The 22,632-nt window shown below is 45.6% G+C and overlaps 2 protein-coding genes across 3 annotated transcripts in view; both read left to right on the forward strand.

The window, feature by feature from the left end:
• The window catches only part of LOC126184040 (diacylglycerol kinase 1-like), a 462,137-nt gene extending 447,333 nt beyond the window's left edge, over nucleotides 1-14,804 (forward strand). The window contains exon 5 of the mRNA XM_049926397.1: nucleotides 14,481-14,804. Within this exon, the coding sequence (XP_049782354.1) occupies nucleotides 14,481-14,804 (324 nt within the window). The remainder of the gene's footprint in view (nucleotides 1-14,480) is intronic.
• Nucleotides 14,611-22,632, forward strand: part of LOC126184749 (diacylglycerol kinase 1-like) — a 356,241-nt gene continuing 348,219 nt past the window's right edge. For both annotated transcript variants that reach the window (XM_049927288.1, XM_049927289.1), the window contains exon 1: nucleotides 14,611-14,658. The gene's annotated coding sequence lies outside the window, so the exon portion shown is untranslated. The remainder of the gene's footprint in view (nucleotides 14,659-22,632) is intronic.

Genomic DNA, 22,632 nt, shown 5'->3' on the forward strand with positions numbered 1-22,632 from the left:
GTCTCTGTCAGCCATCAGACGAGGTCGGCCTGTACGCTTTTGTGCTGTACATGTCCATTCACATTTCCACTTCACTATCACATTGGAAACAGTGGAGCTAGCGATGATTAGGAGTGTGGAAATCTCGCGTACAAACCTATGACACAAGTGACACCCAATCACCTGACCACGTTCGAAGTCTGTGTGTTCCGCGGAGCGCCCCAATCTGCTCTCTCACGATATCTAATGACTACTGAGGTCGCTGATATGGAGTACCTGGCAGTAGGTGGTAGCACAATGCACCTAATATGAAAAAGTATGTTTTTGGGGGTGTCCGCATACTTTTGATCACATAGTTTTCGTATATACTATCATCTGTCTGTTGTAGAATTATGGAACATGTTTTATGCTCATGCACCATGAAAGTTTTTGAGTACGAAATTTTGCCATATAAAAATAATATGGACTCCCGACTCTGCAAAGAGACTTCTTGCGAAACTTAGTTCGTTCTGTTTGTGCATGAGATCCAGAGAGCCGCAGACAACGGAGTACATGTTGATTCCGTGTTCCCTGATTTCAGGAAGGCATTCGATGCCGTTCCGCACTGTAGTTTCGTGAACAAAATACTGTCTTACCGAGTATTCGACCAATTTTGTGACTGAAAAATTTTGGAAATTTGTGGTAAGTTCCTACGGGGTCAAACTGCTAAGGTCATCGGTCCCTAGGCTCACACACTACTTCATCTAACTTAAACTAACTTAAACTAACTTACACTAACGACAACACACACATCCATGCCCCAGGGAGGACTCGAACCTCCGACGTGGGGAGCCGCGCGAACCGTGGCAAGGCGCCCTACACCTCACGGCTAACCCACGCGAATTTGTGACTGGTATCACGACTTTCCTGCAGATAGAACTCAACCAGTCGCGCTTAACAGAAAAATATCGATAACAATGTTTACAATATACCGGGCGATCAAAAAGTCAGTATAAATTTGAAAACTTAATAAACCGCGCAATAATGTAGATAGATAGGTAAAAATTGACACACATGCTTGGAATGACATAGAGTTTTATTAGGACCCAAAAAAGTTCACAAAATGTTCGACAGATGACGCTGGACAGCAAAACGTCAGTAACTGCTACTGTGACGGGTGAGAGGAACGCCGGTATGTTACAGAATCGTATCATCCCCAGCCTGGCTGATGAACACCTGCTGGAACGTACGATGTTTATGCAGGATGGTGCTCCACTCCATATTGCAAGACGCGTAAAACATCTCTTGCGCGTGTCGTTTGGTGATGATCATGTGCTCAGCCGCCACTTTCGTCATGCTTGGCCCCCACGTCCCCAGACCTCAGACCGTGCGATTATTGGCTTTGGGGTCATGCTTCACAGTGCTGTCCACAACATTATTCCTCGACTACAGCTATTGTTGAGGAATGATGGTTGACGTATTGAGCATTTCCTGTAAAGAACATCATCTTTGCTTTGTCTTACTTTGTTATGCTAATTATTGCTATTCTGATCAGATGAAGCGCCATCTGTCGGACATTTTTGAACTTTTGTATTTTTTTGGTTCTAATAAAACCCCATGTCATTGCAAGCATGTGTGTCAATTTGTACCTTTCTATCTACATTATTCCGTGATTTATTCAGTTTTCAAATTTATACTGACTTTTTGATCACCCGGTATATAAATGAGCGGTGACATAGTAATGAGGTGAAAGGGACCCAGCGTAATGAAATTTTGTAAACACTACAACAGTAACTGATCGTAAATATTTGTTTATTCAATTACCGGTTACAATAATTACGATTATCTTCAAATTGATCTAAAAAGAGAGAACTTGCGTATTTATGGAAAAATTATACATGGTAGTAGACTATCAGCTATTACAAGCAGTATCGTAATGTACATAGAATGGAAGGTTAGTAAACATAGCTGTCTTCATGAAGTTAACAGAGTAAGCAAATAAAATATGTAGCCATAAACGGTATCGTCACACAGGATAAAATCATGATAAAACGGTAAACACAAATGTCCTCTAATGTATATTCGTCGCTGGCGTACTGCGCTTGTAACTGCCGTGCAAACAGCTGAGTATGAGTGACCGCTAGTGCGTTGGCCGAAGGCGGTTTGCAATGGTCCGATATAGTCAGAAATACGTCTTCAGGCGTTCTACAGAGTACTAAATCAGGTACATTAACATGCACTATCAGGAAGGGCTAGAACCTTAACAAATATTAGTATAAATTAGAAAACGTAGCTGCAAATAAGTGTTTGTGAATGTGTAGTAGAATAAAGTTAATTGACAGTAGCATGCCAAAAGATATAAAAAGGTTCCTGACACAGCGATCATATCAAGACCGAGACTAAGGAATCGCGGGCGGAGCAGAGCCAAGACATAATGCAACTGGATAGAATCAGAAATATAGTTAATTAAAGATCTAAAGCTTAAACAAGGTATCATAATGAAATGTCGTTTAAAATTGTAAAAGTGAGTTCCTAGCGTTTGTGCGTGACGTATTCAGTGCACAAGTACGCGAACTGAAAGCTGTGTATCAAAACACGATAAAATGGCTGTGGGCACAGCAGGCTCGCTGAATCCAAAATAAGGAAACCTGGGCAGTACATGGCCAGGGGGGAAACAGAGCTCCACCAGTACATAAGACCTACAACAGCCTGTCATACAACGAGTAGTAGGTGTTGGCTGCAGACTCATTCTGTTGATTAAGAAATTTAAAAGGGTGGCATTTCCTATTTCCAGAAATCTCTATTGCTCCCAAAAGATTCAGCCGACGTGCCTTGGGCGCTGTGTACAATATTGTAGTCTACGTTAGTTACGGTGTGCTTGTGGGCAGTCAAGTGGATGTGTGTGCTCCTTGAACCTAATGTTAAAATTCCTGCCCGTCTGTCCAAGATAACACTTCTCACAATCACTGCACTGTGTTCTATATAAGCCTGAATTCAAATATTTATTACGTTTGTCATCTTTCTTTTGTCTAAGCTGTACTTTTAGAGCAATTATTTGAAAACCGCATCTAACGGCCGTGTTATTCAGTTGCTTCTCTGACTGCTGAGAATGTGTCATCCGCACTAATTTCTTCTAGCTGTTTACTGTATTTTGTGGTCCTGAGTCTTTGTATTACTCATTTTCCTATATTTTTTTGTAGGGATGTGTGACAAAGCTTTTTGTGTACCCTTTTGCTACCGCTATTTGTTTTAGTATATTTAGGTCCTTACATATTTCTTGATTACCTAATGACAGGCAGATAAAATATGGAAGTAGTATAAATGATCTAATGGATAATGTCAGAAGCCCCTTGACGAACTTCGCATAAGATATGGTCGTCTATAAGAAGACAGCATAGCCATAAAACTATATAGAATTACGATAAAACGTGCAGAGGATAGATTATTGGTGCTGGTGCAGGCAGTCGATCCTGATCGTAAAGAAATGTAACGCAGTGCGCATGTATAACCGAAAAAAAAACCGTTACTGTATGATTACAGTGTTGGTGACAAAACAGAAAAAGTAACTACGGTAAAATAATTAGGATTAACCATTCGCAGCGACGTCAAGTGGAATTACCACATAAAACAAGTTGTAGGAAAAGTAGGCGTCAGGCCGAGATTCAGTGGAAGGATTTTCAGCAAATGTAATTCATCTACAAAATAAGTGGCTTACAAAACGTTTGTTACCAGTTCTTGAGTATTGCTCGTCACTCTGGGATCCTATCAGACTGAGTCCATAGAAGAGAGAGACAAGGTCGAACAAAGCGTTGCGCGTTTCTTCACGGGGTTGTTCAGTCGGCTCGAGAGTACTACAGAGATGCTCAATAAACTCCAGCTGCAAACGCTGGAAGAGAGACGTTGTGCGTCACGGAGAGATTTACTGTAGAAATTCCGACAGAGAACGTTCCGAGAAGAGTCGGGCAACATATTACTTCCTCCCACATACGTTTCGCGAAATGACTACAAGAACATCCGAGAAATGAGGCTAATGCGGGGGTTCGCCGACAATTATTCTTCCCACGCTCCGTTCGCGAAAGTAACGGGGAAGGGGGAAAAATATAGCCATACCAAAATTACCACTCGCCACGCACCGTAAACGGTCTACCACTCCCGTTTTTTGGAACTTCGTTCGAAGTTCATCAACATGACTTTCATTTATACAGATGGCTCTAAGACCAATGACGGGGTCGGGTGTTCCTTTATTGTCGGGGCACAAAGTTTCAAATACCGGCTCCATGGCCATTGTTCGGTCTTCACAGCTGAGCTCTTTGCCCTCTACCAGGCTGTTCTTTACATCTGCCGCCACCGACATTCTGCTTATGTCATCTGCTCCGACTCCCTGAGCGCCATCCAGAGCCTCAGTGATCCGTACCCGGTTCACCCTTTCATACACCGGATCCAACGCTCTCTTCAGCAGCTGGTGGACGTCGGTTCTCCGGTTAGCTTTATGTGGTTTCCTGGCCATGTCGGTATCCCTGGGAATGAAGCTGCAGATGCCGCGGCCAAGGCTGCGGTCCTCCAGCCTCGGACAGCTTCTTGTTGTGTCCCTTCGTCCGATTTTAGCAGGGTCATTTGTCAGCGCATTCTATCGCTGTGGCATGCCGATTGGGCTGCACTTACAGACAACAAGCTTCGGGCCTTAAAACCTCTTCCCGTGGCTTGGACGTCCTCCTCACGCCCTTCTCGGCGGGAGGAGGTAGTTTTGGCCCGGTTAAGAATTGGACACTGCCGGTTCAGCCATCGCCATCTGCTGACGGCTGCGCCGGCGCCGTTCTGCCCATGTGGGCACTTGCTGACGGTTCGACACATTTTAATTTCCTGTCCAGATTTTAACACACTGCGTCTAGATCTTAACCTGCCAAGTACTTTCGATGCCATTTTAGCGGATGACCCACGAGCAGCTGCTCGTGTTCTTCGTTTTATCAATTTGACAGACCTCTCAAAGGACATTTGATGATGCTGTTTTTTAATCCTATGCCTGTCAGTCTGTCTTTTATCGTGTTTTCCCTTTTAGTTGTTGTTGTCAACTTGTGCCTCGCGGTGCATTCTTAACGTAGTCAGGGCGCTAATGACCATTGAAGTTGTGCGCCCTAAAACCACAAAAAAAAAAAAAAAAAAAAAAACGCACCGTAAAATGGCTTGCGTTGCATAACCGAAGACGTCGATTTGATGCTGCTGAGACAATGGTTTGCAAAATCATTTTGCATAAATCTGCCAGTGCTTTAATCAGTAAAATAAGGTTTTATTGCACGTTAGCATCACATATTACACTGAAGTAAAATAATACATAAAAATACGATATGGGGCCTAGTTCTATCTGTGTTTTCCCGTTCCACATTCCTGAAGAAGGCAATCATTTTTTCTGCAAAAAGGATTTTTTATGGAGCGTTAACGCGACAAAAGTAGTGAGAACAAGTTATACAACGAATCCATCGACAATGACTTCGTGGCTGCATATAAACTACTTGAGGTAAATAGCATGGTGGTTAACAAAAACATGGAAGATTTTCAATCCTTTAGCACCCTTTTATGTATCATTCACGCTACAACAGCGAAAGAAAAAAAAGTGTAATACGTAAGTGTGGATCGTTTGCACTGGCGTTAAAAGACTCCATTGGACGTAGAAAGCGCCAGACCACCAAACATGGAGCGCGCATTTCTACCCTAGCGCTGAAGCTATGGCGAAGAAATTATTCATCAGATGCAGCACGAAAACTAACAGACAAATAGCTTAAGCCGCATCAAACCGAGTGATTTGTGCAGGAGCTTGCTGAGACCTGGGTGGTGGCCAGCGGCATTAACAGCTTCCAGTGCGCGTGACCGGTCGCTCCTTCGGGGGATCAGTGGAGCTCGCCGCTTGCCGAGGCCTCAGAATTTCCATGCCTGGCTTACCTCCGGAGCACTCACTGCTACTGCTCAGAATAGACAAGCTAAGAGGAAATATCTTCTTCTTTCTACGAATAGTTGATAAGGGAAGATAGTGCTGTCGCAGGGGTTTCTTTTTTCTCTGTTAGTGCTGTTTCTGTTCGTGATGATGGTGGTGGTGGTGGTGGTGATGAGGACAGCTTTGATGCAGCTCTCCGTGCTTGTCTGTCCTGTGCTAGTATCTTTATCTCTGCATAGCTACTTCAAGATACATCCATTTGAGCTTGCTTACTGTATTCATGCTTTGGTCTCCCTCTGCAGTTTTTACCCAATACGCTTCGCTCCATTATCAAACTGACAACTCCTTGATGCCTCAGGATTTGTCCTATCAATACGAGTATGTGTCTTTTTTTAGTAAAGTTGTGCCATGAATTTCTTTTCCTCTCTAATTCGTCTCAGTACTTCCTCATTAGTTATTCGATCTATATATCTAATCGTCTGCAGTCTGCTGCTGCACATTTCAAAGTGGTTTTGATATGAAACAACTGGGCAGTATGTACTTTAGATAGAAATTTATTAAAATTTAGGCCCATTTTGCTTTGTAATTCGGATTATAATTTGTTTTAGGCGTTATGGGTTCATGGAAGTTTCGAGAAGTGGCATGTGTAAAGAAAAAGTGCGAAATTTCTTTCAGATATATCTCATGAAATCATGAGTAGTTGAGAACGTTATCTCCCAGTGTTTCAAAAGTGAAACCATCTCCTTAAAATAATTGATTGTCTACTTTTTGCCTATTTCTTTTTGTATTCATTGCTTACTGTGAAAATAAAGGTCAGTTTTGTGAAAAATATTAAAATTATTTTTTTTAATTGTTGGGGCTCAGAGGATTAACCAATGCGTTATGGTTCTCCATTAGCAGGAGGAAGAAGCAGATCATCTCCCCCACTATGTAACAGATTTCAGGTTATGGTCAGTGCGAGTATGTCCCTGTATATATGCGTAGGAACTCTTCCCCGCTACCAAAATAATTACTATGAGCAACCACAGAACCCCTTACTACATTTTGAATAAAAATTCAAGATAGCCTTGTCTTGGCTTAATGGCTGCTCCCACACCTCATAGGATTGTCTTCTCTCATGTCTTTCAAATTTTATTTCTGCTAAAAATCATTTTTTTGCTTCGAACCAATGACGTTTTATGGCATGCAAGCCATCCTCACTCCATGCTTCTGTTGGGCTCGGCTGGTAGACTGTACTCTTCTGCACTCTACATGTTCGGAGATTGGCTATCAGCAGAAAATACCTTTACGACTAGTGCCGTTCCCTCTAGTGAATCTTCCCTTTCCCCAGCCAGCTAAAAGCCGCAAAGCTGCCGTAATAACAAGACTTGTTCACTGTACCAGGCCGGCCGCTGTGACCGAGTGGTTCTAGGCGCTTCAGTCTGGAATCGCGCGACCACTACGGTCGCAGGTTCGAATCCTGCCTCGGGCATGGATGTGTGTGATGTCCTTAGGTTAGTTAGGTTTAAGTAGTTCTAAGTTATAGGGGACTGATGGCCTTAAATGTTAATTCCCGTAAGGCTCAGAGACATTTGAACCATCACTGTAATAAAAGCAAAAGAGATACAGAAACAACTAAAAATGCAGTTGTTAGCAGTTGTTATTGTTGGTTGCAGTTCTCATGCAGCGTTAGGAAATTGACTTCATTTATTGGTCGGATATGCCCGAGCGGTGTAAGGCGCTACAGTCATGGACTGTGCGGCTGGTCCCGGCGGAGGTTCGAGTCCTCCCTCGGGGTGTGTGTGTGTGTTTGTTCTTAGGATAATTTAAGTTAAGTAGTGTGTAAGCTTAGGGACTGATGACCTTAGCAGTTAAGTCCATAAGATTTCACACACATTTGAACATTGTTTTTGGTCGGATATGCACATTTGATTAATAAAGAAGTTATATGACGGTTTTTGGAAAAAGCTGCCAGGTAGCAAAGTGGTGACTGATGAACACTCTATGGGTTTATATCAGTCCAGAAATGTGTATTACAATGAGTAAAAATATCTTCTCGTGTGAACCACACTACTATGGTAAATAAACTAGTATTTAAAAGCTGATGTTTGATTGCAGCTTGTTGTTGCATCCACTGATAAAAATTCACTCAAGACTCTCACTATAGGATCGTAGTTCCTTTAACTGATACGCTGAACTCATTGGAGATGATACGGTTACAGTGAAATGCAGTGCAATACTCTAGGTGCAGTAGTGTGGCTTAGTACAAGGGATAGTTCTGCTCTTCTTCTCATTGAGAGTTTCACAGTCTCCAAAGCCATATTCTACACTTGGGTTCTAATGTGGGCAGGCCTTTCTGATTTCCTACAACATGTGCGACTTCCCTGACAGAAATGCTGATGGATCCTCGTATATGTACGACTTTCTGGTATTTTATGTGGTACAAACTTGCAACTTCTGATGCACTGCCAACAGCACTGTATACATGAAATGTGTGTCTGCACACACTTCACTGCTGTAAGGTTCCATTGTGATTCCACCTGACAACGCTCAGACAAGTGACATCACTGCTACTGCAGTGCACTGTGTATGCAAAATTATGTGGAGCAACAAAATAGGCCTATGCTAATAAAATAAAAAGTAGTTTCTCTGGGATATTTTTTGCGAAAATTTTAAATGGCGAGTATTATGTCACAAGTGTTTTAACAGCGACCTAATGTTGTTAAAACTTTCTTAGTTCTATCAAAAAGCATACTTGCATTCATATCTCTGAGTATACAAGCGTTGAGAGTATTACCCACGCAAAAAAATTACTTACCCCCTATGACTATTATAAGCCAACGGCCTTGCCTCACCGAAGTTAAGCGCTGTCAGGCTGGGCTAGCACTTGGATGGGTGACCATTCGGTATGACGAGCGCTGTTGGCAAGCGGGCTATACTCAGCCCTTGTGAGGCAAACTGAGGAGCTACTTGATCGACAGGTAGCGGCTCCGGTCGCATAAACTGACATACGTCCTGACAAGCGGTGAGCTGACCACATGCCCCTCCATATCTGCATCCAGAGATGCCTGTGGTCTGAGGATAACACGGCGGCCGGTTGGTACCGTTGGGTCTTCATGACCTGTTCGGGCGGAGTTTAGTTTTATGACTGTTATAATATGCTAGGAATCTAATTCCGATATCTTGAATTTCACAAAGCAAAAGGAGGTTTTCCACTATGTATACTACACGTAACACAGATAACATAGCCAGAGTATCGCGTATACAATCTTTGGTAAGGGAGGTAGGTGGAGTACAAACGACTTGATGAACCAGGATAGTTGTGTTCAATTAAGAGAGGCTAGCGAACCGACTACTGATGTTTACCTCATGCAGGCCGTAAAAATAGCCTAGTTTGCGTCGGCAGTGGGAGGCGCCTGTATGGAGAGGCTACCCGCTTAACACTTACCTGCCAAACGCAGTATCAGAAAGGTGTAGCACCCAGAAGCGGAGCGGGTAACGACATGAAATATAATGTGAGAGAGCAAGTGATGTCATTCCAGTGATTAAAAAAATCTAGTGAAATTTATAAAGAACTTAGCAGTATGGAGCCCACTTATCAGTGTGACGCTGCAATTCCTCTGGCCTAGATGCATGCAGTGATTCGCTTGGGAAGAGTATCATAACGTCTCTCTATCGTCTCCTGAGGCTTGCTCTCCCACAGCTGCTGTAATTGGTCGTTGATATGCTGGATACTGAAGCTGGGATGGAGTTCCGAGCTGGTCCCACACCTGTTCTATTGATGACACATCTTGCATTCCTGCTTGACATGGGAGTATCTAAACGTCACGCATAGCGTTTATAGAGACACAACCATGTGCGGACGTGCATTGTCGTGTTGAAAAAGGCACTAGATGCGAGACATGACGATGCAGAATGTCCGTGATGTAAGACGGTGCCATAAGAGTTCGTTTAATCACTACCAGCTGTGACCTGAAGTGATATCCAGTGGCTCCCCACGCCATGACACCAGGAATAACACTGCTGTGCCTCTCCAAAACATATGAAGAATTGGACCGCCCCCAGGTGCCACCATACCCGCCAGTGTTGGTCGTGTGGGGTAGTGCAGAACTGCAGTTCGGCAGCAGTCAATGCTTACCACTCATGACTCCACTCAAACCCATCCGTTTGTCTTGCAGTGTTAACGTTAGCCTACACAAGGGACGGTAATCCATAATCCGGCTGCTGCTAACTTCCGATCACTGGAACTGGATAATACAGATTGTTGCAGGGAGTCCATTACCTGTACTCGGATGGCAGGCGCCGGTGTGATGGCGCTACGCTGTGTGTGTGTGTGGGGGGGGGGGGGGGGGGGAGGATTCCTAACGGACCAAACTGCTGAGGTCATCGGCCCCTAGACTTACACACTACTTAAACTAAATTATACTAAGAACAACACACACACCAACTCCCGAGGGAGGACTCGAACCTCGGCGGGAGAGGCCGCGCAATCCGTGACATGGCGCCTCAAACCGCGCGGCCACTCCGCGCGGCGCGTTACATTGTGCCTGGTGCACAATACGGCGATCTTCCCTGCTGATGGTCAATTGTGATCGACCGGAAGCTTGACGACGAGTATTTCTGCCCTCACACTCCCGTGCAGTCTAATATCTGGCCACTGTCATATCTGCATGTATCACAAATATGCATACTGCACGATTCAGGTAGCCGGCCAAATGGAGACCCACAATGAGGTCAGTTTCAAACGCTGTCCAGTACTTGATAACGCTGCCTCATATGATCACGTGTCATCTCCGTGTCCTTCACAGTGATTCCTCAACATGTAACGCTGTTCGCGTCTCTTAGATACCGTATGAGACATGGTTATAGCACTAAACACGGACAATTTTAATGGTGCTGTGGTGACGATTCTGCCTGTCACACAGAATTGCAACTCGAATCGTTTCCATACCCATTGATGGTATGTATTCACTGACATCCAGCCTTGCCTTGAGGATGGTTCACTTTCTTGGTCTGGCAGTGTAGATTACACTGTTCGACACACAAAAAGTTTCAAGAAATGAAATGAGCCACTGTGCCACTGATTTATAAACTAATGTTAAATTTCCTGTATTAGCAATTAACTGTTCTAAGGATATTGTTAATTCTTTAGCTACAGAGTTTTATGTAAAATTCTGTATATTTTTAAAACTAATTACATAACACGTGGATGGTTAAGCCATACTTCATTAGTCACGCACTATGTTTTACCTTGAAGCACAAGGTCAGCTACCATGAAACACCTGATACTTGCAAATGAAATGGGTTTCTTTAATATCTTAACAGTTATCGCTGTCTTGAAAATGGAAGTTTGTGGTAGTTGCCAACACTTTCTGTTTCATAATATTTCCAACTTGTAACTGGTTTTTGATAATAATTCTTGTTAATCTGAATTCACTTACATATTGGTGTACTAGAGTAAGAATGTAGCACCCTGACTTTTAAATACAGTGTTGACAATATTTTCTCGATTTCAGCCATTTCAAATTTAAATAGAATATTTGTTCCTGGGTATCTTGGAACAGAATTTCACTTTTGCAAAAACCTTACTTCTCCGGAATAATTTTCAGAAAAGGACTGCAGAGCACATAGTGTGAATGCTACCATTTCAGAATGGAATAATAAAATCTATGATACTTCTACTATATGGCCGGCAAGAGGTAGAATCCTGAGAAGTGTTGCAAGGCATACAGCTCTCCCCTACTGATTAAGAATTAACAGCGTTAATAGTGGCTATTCTGCTGCTGCTGCTAATAATAATAATAATAATAATAATAATAATAATAATAATTAGTAGTAGTAGCAGTAACAGCACTAATCACACTAATGATGTCAATAATAGTGGTATTATCAGATACAAAATGTTTTTACAGATCTTCAAAAATGATATTTCATTACATAACGAGTTCTGAGGGAAGGAAATTTTGATATATTGCACCAGCTAAGGTATTCGATAAAGGAAGGAGGTCTGATTCGTGAGAACTTCATGTATTTGTAATGGGGTAAGGGATGCGTACAGCGCAAAGGCGGACATTCTTGTTGGTTCAATAGATATTTTATTCTCTGTCTTTGGCTGTAAATTAGGGGACCATGACCAAAAACCAGTCTCACACGTGTACTGTGCTACGGAACTCATACGTCCGCCATTCAGGGATGAATTAGAAGCTCTGTTGTATACCACTTGGTCTGTATATGATTTGGAATAAAGCCACCAACCATAGTAATGGCTGTTAGTACTGTATAGTTCCCGTATAAACTAAGCAGTATCTACGAAGAAGGAAACCATACGCTGGGTACTCAAATAATCACTCAACAGGTCATATAAAGTATGTAAAATTCTGCTTACGAAGAATTTTTGTCGGAGACTGTAAAATGAAAATCGCTGAATGGATCTTAATCCCACTCCTGCGTAGAAGGTGTGGTCGGTATTAGGGCACCGATACCCCAAACTCGCCGCTAGAGGGACGTGGGAGTTAAACGGGGCCCACGAGAAATACGCCTATGCAACGAACGTGTTACATCACACTAGTCGTGTAGTCTGCCACACTTGCGAGCGCTCGGCTACACACTGGACTCGCATTCGGGAGGACGACGGTTCAATCCCGCGTCCGACCATCCTAATTTAGGTTTTCCGTGATTTCCCTAAATCGCTCCAGGCAAATGCCGGGATGGTTCGTTTCAAAGGGCACGGCCGACTTCCTTCCCCGTCCTTCCCTAATCCGACGAGATCGATGACCTCGCTGTCTGGTCTCCTTCCCCAAAAAAACTAAACCAAACCAACCGCTCGGCTACGTGCAGGGCCTATGGGAAATCAATATGTAATTATAAGGTACTCATTAAAGGTTTAACCTTTGTCGTGTAATGTACGCTTCAAAAGAAGAACAAAGAGGTGTAGTGTGTTTCTTACAGCGGAAGTAATGAGGGGAACGGAAATTCATCGAAGAATGGCACAAGTCTACGGAGAGCCCTTCACGTGCGTTGCAATTCGGACACACCATCCGGTCCTGGGGCGATGGCTGCCACCTTAACTCACCAGTCTTCAGTAATGAGGGCCTACACTTGCCGGATAATGGGTTCGGTAATGACCGTCCGTCATCAGCCAACGACATTCGTCCTTCCGCAAATAGCTTGTGCCATACTAAACCAACAATTTCAAATAATTAAATCTGAAAATGTTACAGCTTGAAACAAAAAATTACACCAAATGTTAAAATAAAACTCAAATACAACACAATATATTTGATAGTTCACAGAATTAAAAGAAAATGCAGATATAGAACAATATATCGAGAATATATATCTAGAATATATTTCTGTATGGAATACTTATTCCAGCATGTCGACGGGCATTGAAGCCGACACATACTGGGGACGCGTACAGAGGCAAAGAGATATTTCTAGCTTATTTATGACAAATGTGTCTTTGGAATACCAATTCATGTTACATGATTGAATTTGGTAACAACGATGCTACACGTTTTGTTATTAGCGAAATGTCAAAATGAAAAACAAAATAGCGGCGGTGAGGGATTCAAAGAAACTTTTCCGTCAACGTCGAAATGAAAAACAAAACAGTTGCAGTGAGAGATTTCGAAAAAAATTACCTTTTCGACGAATCTGGAAGCACCATTGTAACGTGCATTAAAAAAGTGTTCAAATGTGTGTGAAATCTTATGGTACTTAACTGCTAAGGTCATCAGTCCCTAAGCTTACACACTATTTAACCTAAATTATACTAAGGACAAACACACCTACTCATGCCCCAGGGAGGACTCGAACCTCCGCCGGGACCAGCCACACAGTCCATGACTGCAGCACGTAAGACCGCTCGGCTAATCCCGCGTGGCGTGCATTAAAAACCATTAACTTTTAATTGAAGTTATTAAGAAATATTAAACTCAGTTCTTTTTTTTTCATGGGGGTATTTCACCTCCTTAACGGCCGAATGGGCACGTATAAGAAATTTTGTGTCTCTTATTTTTCCCTATACTAAAACATATTCGAAATCTGTCAAAACCGAAGGATATCCCTTGGGTAGGTTTACTCGTAAGTTAATAGGTTTCCTTGTGGCACACTCCTCCTAATCCCTACAGGAGTTTCTCGCAGCATTTGAGAAATTATCTTTGTAATGTGTCATTTCATCGTAGAATCTCATAATTTTTTCATGTATTATTAATTCCTTAATTCTCTTTAATAAATTTTCTTAATGCCATAGAATTTTTTGTGATCAGCATTGTAAGCCATGTTCAGGCACGTGCCCAGACCAAGTAGCACTGGTTCAAATGGTCTATGGAACCTGATAGATAAGTAAAGAAAGGAAATGTCAAACGTTCGAAGTGTTAAATCGTTTTACTAACGAATGTCTGGCCAATTTTCAGCACGATTTGGCACTTGGAAGGAAGTCTAGTGACATGCAAAAGAGACCCGAGAACACAACATCGCTGAAAACGCGTTCTTTGAAACAATGGCACTTAGAACGTTTGTCATTTCCGCTCTTCAGATAAATAAATAAATAAATGTGACGCTCGGAGAGTGTGTGGGAGAGTTGTGTGAGGGGAAGGCGCTGTGCTGTCTGCAGGAGGAAGAGGGGGCGGCGGCGGCGGCGGCGGTGTCGTCGCCCACGTCTGTGCGCCACGTGGGAGCCACGTGGGCGTCGGCGAGCAGCCTGGCGCCCAGCAGGCTGGCGGAGCGCCTCGGGCTGGCAGACCGCGAGCGACAGGCCCGCGCCTCAGACGCCGGCGCGCGGCCCCGCACAGGTACGCCGTCAAAAGTCCACCATTCTGCTTCCCAACTTTCCAGAACATTCTATGCAAGACTGTACGATATTTCCCTCAGACAAAAAAGCTTCTACGAAAGAAAATCTAAAACCAAGTCGTACTTTCAAGCTAGGGCCATTCATTAAACTACAACTACATCTACATTTATACGCCGCAAGCCACCCAACGGTGTGTGGCGGAGGGCGCTTTGCGTGCCACTGTCATTACCTCCCTTTCCTGTTCCAGTCGCGTATGGTTCGCGGGAGGAACGACATCTACATCTACATCCATACTCCGCAAGCCACCTAACGGTGTGTGGCGGAGGGTACCTTGAGTACCTCTATCGGTTCTCCCTTCTATTCCAGTCTCGTATTGTTCGTGGAAAGGAGTATTGTCGGTATGCCTATGTGTGGGCTCTAATCTCTCTGATTTTATCCTCACGGTCTCCTTGCGAGATATACGTAGGAGGCAGCAATATACTGCTTGACTCCTCGGTGAAGGTATGTTCTCGAAACTTCAACAAATGCCCGTACCGAGCTGCTGAGCGTCTCTCCTCCAGAGTCTTCCACTGGAGTTTATCTATCATCTCCGTAACGCTTTCGCGATTGCTAAATGATCCTGCAACGAAGCGCGCTGCTCTCCGTTGGATCTTCTCTATCTCTTCTATCAACCCTATCTGGTACGGATCCCACACTGCTGAGCAGTATTCAAGCAGTGGGCGAACAAGTGTACTGTAACCTACTTCCTTTGTTTTCGGATTGCATTTACTTAGGATTCTTCCAATGAATCTCAGCCTGGCATCTGCTTTACCGACGATCAACTTTATACACTCCTGGAAATGGAAAAAAGAACACATTGACACCGGTGTGTCAGACCCACCATACTTGCTCCGGACACTGCGAGAGGGCTGTACAAGCAATGATCACACGCACGGCACAGCGGACACACCAGGAACCGCGGTGTTCGCCGTCGAATGGCGCTAGCTGCGCAACATTTGTCCACCGCCGCCGTCAGTGTCAGCCAGTTTGCCGTGGCATACGGAGCTCCATCGCAGTCTTTAACACTGGTAGCATGCCGCGACAGCGTGGACGTGACCGTATGTGCATTTGACGGACTTTGAGCGAGGGCTTGTAGTGGGCATGCGGGAGGCCGGGTGGACGTACCGCCGAATTGCTCAACACGTGGGGCGTGAGGTCTCCACAGTACATCGATGTTGTCGCCAGTGGTCAGCGGAAGGTGCACGTGCCCGTCGACCTGGGACCGGACCGCAGCGACGCATGGATGCACGCTAAGACCGTAGGATCCTACGCAGTGCCGTAGGGGACCGCACCGCCACTTCCCAGCAAATTAGGGACACTGTTGCTCCTGGGGTATCGGCGAGGACCATTCGCAACCGTCTCCATGAAGCTGGACTACGGTCCCGCACACCGTTAGGCCGTCTTCCGCTCACGCCCCAACATCGTGCAGACCGCCTCCAGTGGTGTCGCGACAGGCGTGAATGGAGGGACGAATGGAGACGTGTCGTCTTCAGCGATGAGAGTCGCTTCTGCCTTGGTGCCAATGACAGTCGTATGCGTGTTTGCCGCCGTGCAGGTGAGCGCCACAATCAGGACTGCATACGACCGAGGCACACAGGGCCAACACCCGGCATCATGGTGTGGGGAGCGATCTCCTACACTGGCCGTACACCACTGGTGATCGTCGAGGGGACACTGAATAGTGCACGGTACATCCAAACCGTCATCGAACCCATCGTTCTACCATTCCTAGACCGACAAGGGAACTTGCTGTTCCAACAGGACAATGCACGTCCGCATGTATCCCGTGCCACCCAACGTGCTCTAGAAGCTGTAAGTCAACTACCCTGGCCAGCAAGATCTCCGGATCTGTCCCCCATTGAGCATGTTTGGGACTGGATGAAGCGTCGTCTCACGCGGTCTGCACGTCCAGCACGAACGCTGGTCCAACTGAGGCGCCAGTTGGAAATGGCATGGCAAGCCGTTCCACAGGACTACATCCAGCATCTCTACGATCGTCTCCATGGGAGAATAGCAGCCTGCATTGCTGCGAAAGGTGGATATACACTGTACTAGTGCCGACATTGTGCATGCTCTGTTACCTGTGTCTACGTGCCTGTGGTTCTGTCAGTGTGATCATGTGATGTGTCTGACCCCAGGAATGTGTCAATAAAGTTTCCCCTTCCTGGGACGATGAATTCACGGTGTTCTTATTTCAATTTCCAGGAGTGTATGATCATTCCATTTTAAATCACTCCTAATGCGTACTCCCAGATAATTTATGGAATTAACTGCTTCCAGTTGCTGACCTATTTTGTAGCTAAATGATAAGGGATCTATCTTTCTATGTATTCGCAGCACATAACACTTGTCTACTTTGAGATTCAATTGCCATTCCCTGCACCATGCGTCAATTCGCTGCAGATCCTCCTGCATTTCAGTACAATTTTCCATTGTTACAACCTCTCGATATACCACAGCATCATCCGAAAAAAGCCTCAGTGGACTTCCGATGTCATCCACAAGGTCATTTATGTATATTGTGAATAGCAACGATCCTACGACACTCCCCTGCGGCACACCTGAAATCACTCTTACTTCGGAATACTTCTCTCCATTGAGAACGACATGCTGCGTTCTGTTATCTAGGAACTCTTCAATCCGATCACACAATTGGTCTGACAGTCCATATGTTCTTACTTTGTTCATTAAACGACTGTGGGAAACTGTATCAAACGCCTTGCGGAAGTCAAGAAACACCCGTGTCTATGGCCCTCTGAGTCTCATGGACGAATAGCGCGAGCTGGGTTTCACACGATCGTCTTTTTCGAAACCCACGCCGATTCCTACAGAGTAGATTTCTAGTCTCTAGAAAAGTCATTATACTCGAACATAATACGTGTTCCAAAATTCTACAACTGATCGACGTTAGAGATATAGGTCTATAGTTCTGCACATTTGTTCGACGTCTCTTCTTGAAAACGGGGATGACCTGTGCCCTTTTCCAATCCTTTGGAACGCTACGCTCTTCTAGAGACCTACGGTACACCGCTGCAAGAAGGGCGGCAAGTTCCTTCGCGTACCCTGTGTAAAATCGAACTGGTATCCCATCAGGTCCAGCGGCCTTTCCTCTTTTGAGCGATTTTAATTGTTTCTCTATCCCTCTGTCGTCTATTTCGATATCTACCATTTTGTCATCTGTGCGACATTCTAGAGAAGGAACTACAGTGCAGTCTTCCTCTGTGAAACAGCTTTGGAAAAAGACATTCAGTATTTCGGCCTTTAGTCTGTCATCCTCTGTTTCAGTACCATTTTGGTCACAGAGTGTCTGGACATTTTGTTTTGATCCACATACCACTTTGACATAAGACCAAAATTTCTTAGGGTTTTCTACTAAGTCAGTACACAGACTGCCGGCAAGCCTCCGTGCGCGCTCGAATCTCTCTAATTTTACATTCGTGATCTCTTCGGGAGGTATAAGTAGGGGGAAGCAATATATTCGATACCTCATCCAGAAACGCACCGTCTCGAAACCTGGACAGCAAGCTACACCGCGATGCAGTGCGCCTCTATTGCAGAGACTGCCACTTGAGTTTTTTAAACATCTCCGTAACGCTATCACGCTTACGAAATAACCCTGTGACGAAACGCGCCGCTCTTCTTTGGATCTTCTCTATCTCCTCCGTCTACCCGACCTGGTACGGATCCCACACTGATGAGCAATACTCAAGTATAGGTCGAACGAGTGTTTTGTAAGCCACCTCCTTTGTTGATGGACTACATTTTCTAAGGACTCTCTCAATGAATCTCAACCAGGCACTCGCCTTACCAACAACTAATTTTATATGATCATTCCACTTCAGATGGTTCCGTACACATACTCCCAGATATTTTACTGCTACCAGTGTTTGTTCTGTTATCATATACTCTTGCAATAAAGGATCCTTCTTTCTATGTATTCGCAGTACATTACATTTGTCTATGTTAAGGGTCAGTTGCCACTCCCTGCACCAAGTGCCTATCGGCTGCAGATATTCCTGCATTTCGGTGCAATTTTCTAATGCTGCAACTTCTCTGTATGCTACAGCATCATCCGCGAAAAGCCGCATGGAACTTCCGACACTATCTACTAGGTCATTTATATACATTGTGAAAAGCAATGGTCGCATAACACTCCCCTGTGGCACGCCAGAGGCTACTTTAACGTCTGTAGACGTCTCTCCATTGAGAACAACATGCTGTGTTCTGTTTCTTAAAAACTCTTCAATCCAGCCACACAGCTGGTCTGATATTCCGTAGGCTCTTACTTTGTTTATCAGACGACAGTGCGGAACTGTATCGAACGGTTCCGGAAGTCAAGGAAAATGGTATCTACTTGGGAGCCTGTATCTAATATTTTCTGGGCCTCATGAACAAATAAAGCGAGTTGGGTCTCACATGATCGCTGTTTCCGGAATCCATGTCGATTCCTAAAATGGTTCAAATGGCTCTGAGCACTATGGGACTTAACAGCTATGGTCATCAGTCCCCTAGAACTTAGAACTACTTAAACCTAACTAACCTAAGGACATCACACAGCACCCAGTCATCACGAGGCAGAGAAAATCCCTAACCCCGCCGGGAATCGAACCCGGGAACCCGGGAGTGGGAAGCGAGAACGCTACCGCACGACCTCGAGCTGCGGACTGTCGATTCTTACAGAGTAGATTCTGGGCAATGGCAACTCGGCTATGACAACATGCAATCTAAGTTCACTTTTCCACATAGTCCTCCTGGGTTCGATTCCCGGCGGGGTCAGGGATTTTCTCTGCCTCGTGATGACTGGGTGTTGTGTGATGTCCTTAGGTTAGTTAGGTTTAAGTAGTTCTAAGTTCTAGGGGACTGTTGACCATAGGTGTTAAGTCCCATAGTGCTCAGAGCCATTTTGAACCACATAGTCCTCGAGAGACTGTAAACATTTCTCTGAACGGTAATGCGTAAATATCACCTCCAGCTCTATGTAACCACCTGGATACAGTTGCTTTCGTCTCCACATCGTTTCGGAATCTTCGTCCATCGAGATCCTCTTTCACCGTGTCAGACACATGATAGCTGCTTGGTTCTAGTTCGGGACTGTATGGAGGATGTTGCCATAACTCCCACTAGAATCGTTTGAGCAGTACTGACTTCTGGCGGGCCAACTACGGTATGTGTTCTCGTGCAACAAAATAAAAAGAACATCAAATGTGTGTGAAATCTTATGGGACCTTGCTGCTAAGGTCATCAGCCCTTAAGCTTACACACTACTTAACCTAAATTATCCTAAGGACAAACACACACACACCCATGGCCGAGGGAGGACTCGGACCTCCGCCGGAACCAGCCGCACAGTCACAACAAAATCACACTGGCGCTCAATTTTCCCCGCCGCTTTTCTTTAACTGGCTTCCGCAACCGGTGCAATGTTTGACAGTGCAAAGCAGAGTTGATTTTTGTGCCTTTCGGCATAAATTCCAGGTGCACAGTACCCTCCATGTCAAAGAACAGTGTCACCATTACCTTTCCTGCTGAAGATTGGACTTTGGGCTTATTTCGCTGAGGTAATGTGGCGTGCACCCATACCATAGATTTTCTCTTTGCTTCGGGCTGAAGTGGTGGACCCACGTTTGATCCCTTGTGATGATTCACGACAGAAACTTGTCGGCCTCCACAGAACACCGTTCTAAAAATGCCAGTGACGACTGAAAACATTGTATCTTGTGAACATCGGTGAGCAGCCGTGGGACCCATCGTACACACAGTTTACGATATCCAAGATGCTGATGAACCCTGGAGAACACACAGCCATACGAATTGTTCACCATGCTGGCAATTTCTTGCAGTGTTATGCGCCGCCTATCGTCTGTAATGATCACATCCACACTGTCGACATTTGCAACGATGCTAGGCGTTGTGGGCCTGCCTTGGCGATATTCGTCAGTGAGATCCGCGCGCCAGCTACCTAATTGCTTACACCACTTTACAATATGTGGGTAAGAGATTGCACGCTCACCATACACTACAGTGATACCGCGATTAATGTTCGTGCAATGCCGTTTAGCCCATAGTAATCTGATCGTTGCACGCACCTCCAATTAGAAGTGAACATCCAGTTGAGACTAGCCCGCTCTGCACATACAACACGACGGGACACCACACAAATCCATCCTATCGGCAGTGTCAGCAGTTATTGTCATGTACTATACATTTGACACGGTCGCGACACACAGCGTGCTCTCGCGGTGAGCTAGTGTAATTTACTTTTCGATTCCCCCTCGTATAAACAAATCAATGGAGACTTGGAAAGCATCGCTTGTCCGAAACTCAGCTTCCAGAAACAGTGGTGTGTTTCGCTCCAAAGGCGGACAAACAAGCTATTAAGCAGGTGGTCACAATGTTTCGGCCCATCAATGTACAGGCGCCAGACGTAAACGAGAGAGCAAAATAGGTCAACGAATCAAAATGACAGTTGACACATTCAGTTATGTAGACCCAAGCACAACTTAATACACTCCTGGAAATGGAAAAAAGAACACATTGACACCGGTGTGTCAGACCCACCATACTTGCTCCGGACACTGCGAGAGGGCTGTACAAGCAATGATCGATCACACGCACGGCACAGCGGACACACCAGGAACCGCGGTGTTGGCCGTCGAATGGCGCTAGCTGCGCAGCATTTGTGCACCGCCGCCGTCAGTGTCAGCCAGTTTGCCGTGGCATACGGAGCTCCATCGCAGTCTTTAACACTGGTAGCATGCCGCGACAGCGTGGACGTGAACCGTATGTGCAGTTGACGGACTTTGAGCGAGGGCGTATAGTGGGCATGCGGGAGGCCGGGTGGACGTACCGCCGAATTGCTCAACACGTGGGGCGTGAGGTCTCCACAGTACATCGATGTTGTCGCCAGTGGTCGGCGGAAGGTGCACGTGCCCGTCGACCTGGGACCGGACCGCAGCGACGCACGGATGCACGCCAAGACCGTAGGATCCTACGTATTGCCGTAGGGGACCGCACCGCCACTTCCCAGCAAATTAGGGACACTGTTGCTCCTGGGGTATCGGCGAGGACCATTCGCAACCGCCTCCATGAAGCTGGGCTACGGTCTCGCACACCGTTAGGCCGTCTTCCGCTCACGCCCCAACATCGTGCAGCCCGCCTCCAGTGGTGTCGCGACAGGCGTGAATGGAGGGACGAATGGAGACGTGTCGTCTTCAGCGATGAGAGTCGCTTCTGCCTTGGTGCCAATGCTGGTCGTATGCGTGTTTGGCGCCGTGCAGGTGAGCGCCACAATCAGGACTGCATACGACCGAGGCACACAGGGCCAACACCCGGCACATGGTGTGGGGAGCGACCTCCTACACTGGCCGTACACCACTGGTGATCGTCGAGGGGACACTGAATAGTGCACGGTACATCCAAACCGTCATCGAACCCATCGTTCTACCATTCCTAGACCGGCAAGGGAACTTGCTGTTCCAACAGAACAATGCACGTCCGCATGTATCCCGTGCCACCCAACGTGCTCTAGAAGGTGTAAGTCAACTACCCTGGCCAGCAAGATCTCCGGATCTGTCCCCCATTGAGCATGTTTGGGACTGGATGAAGCGTCGTCTCACGCGGTCTGCACGTCCAGCACGAACGCTGGTCCAACTGAGGCGCCAGGTGGAAATGGCATGGCAAGCCGTTCCACAGGACTACATCCAGCATCTCTACGATCGTCTCCATGGGAGAATAGCAGCCTGCATTGCTGCGAAAGGTGGATATACACTGTACTAGTGCCGACATTGTGCATGCTCTGTTGCCTGTGTCTATGTGCCTGTGGTTCTGTCAGTGTGATCATGTGATGTATCTGACCCCAGGAATGTGTCAATAAAGTTTCCCCTTCCTGGGACAATGAATTCACGGTGTTCTTATTTCAATTTCCAGGAGTGTAACT

This window comes from Schistocerca cancellata, chromosome 4 (genome assembly GCF_023864275.1).
Source record: "Schistocerca cancellata isolate TAMUIC-IGC-003103 chromosome 4, iqSchCanc2.1, whole genome shotgun sequence".
Classification (NCBI taxonomy): Eukaryota; Metazoa; Arthropoda; class Insecta; order Orthoptera; family Acrididae; genus Schistocerca; species Schistocerca cancellata.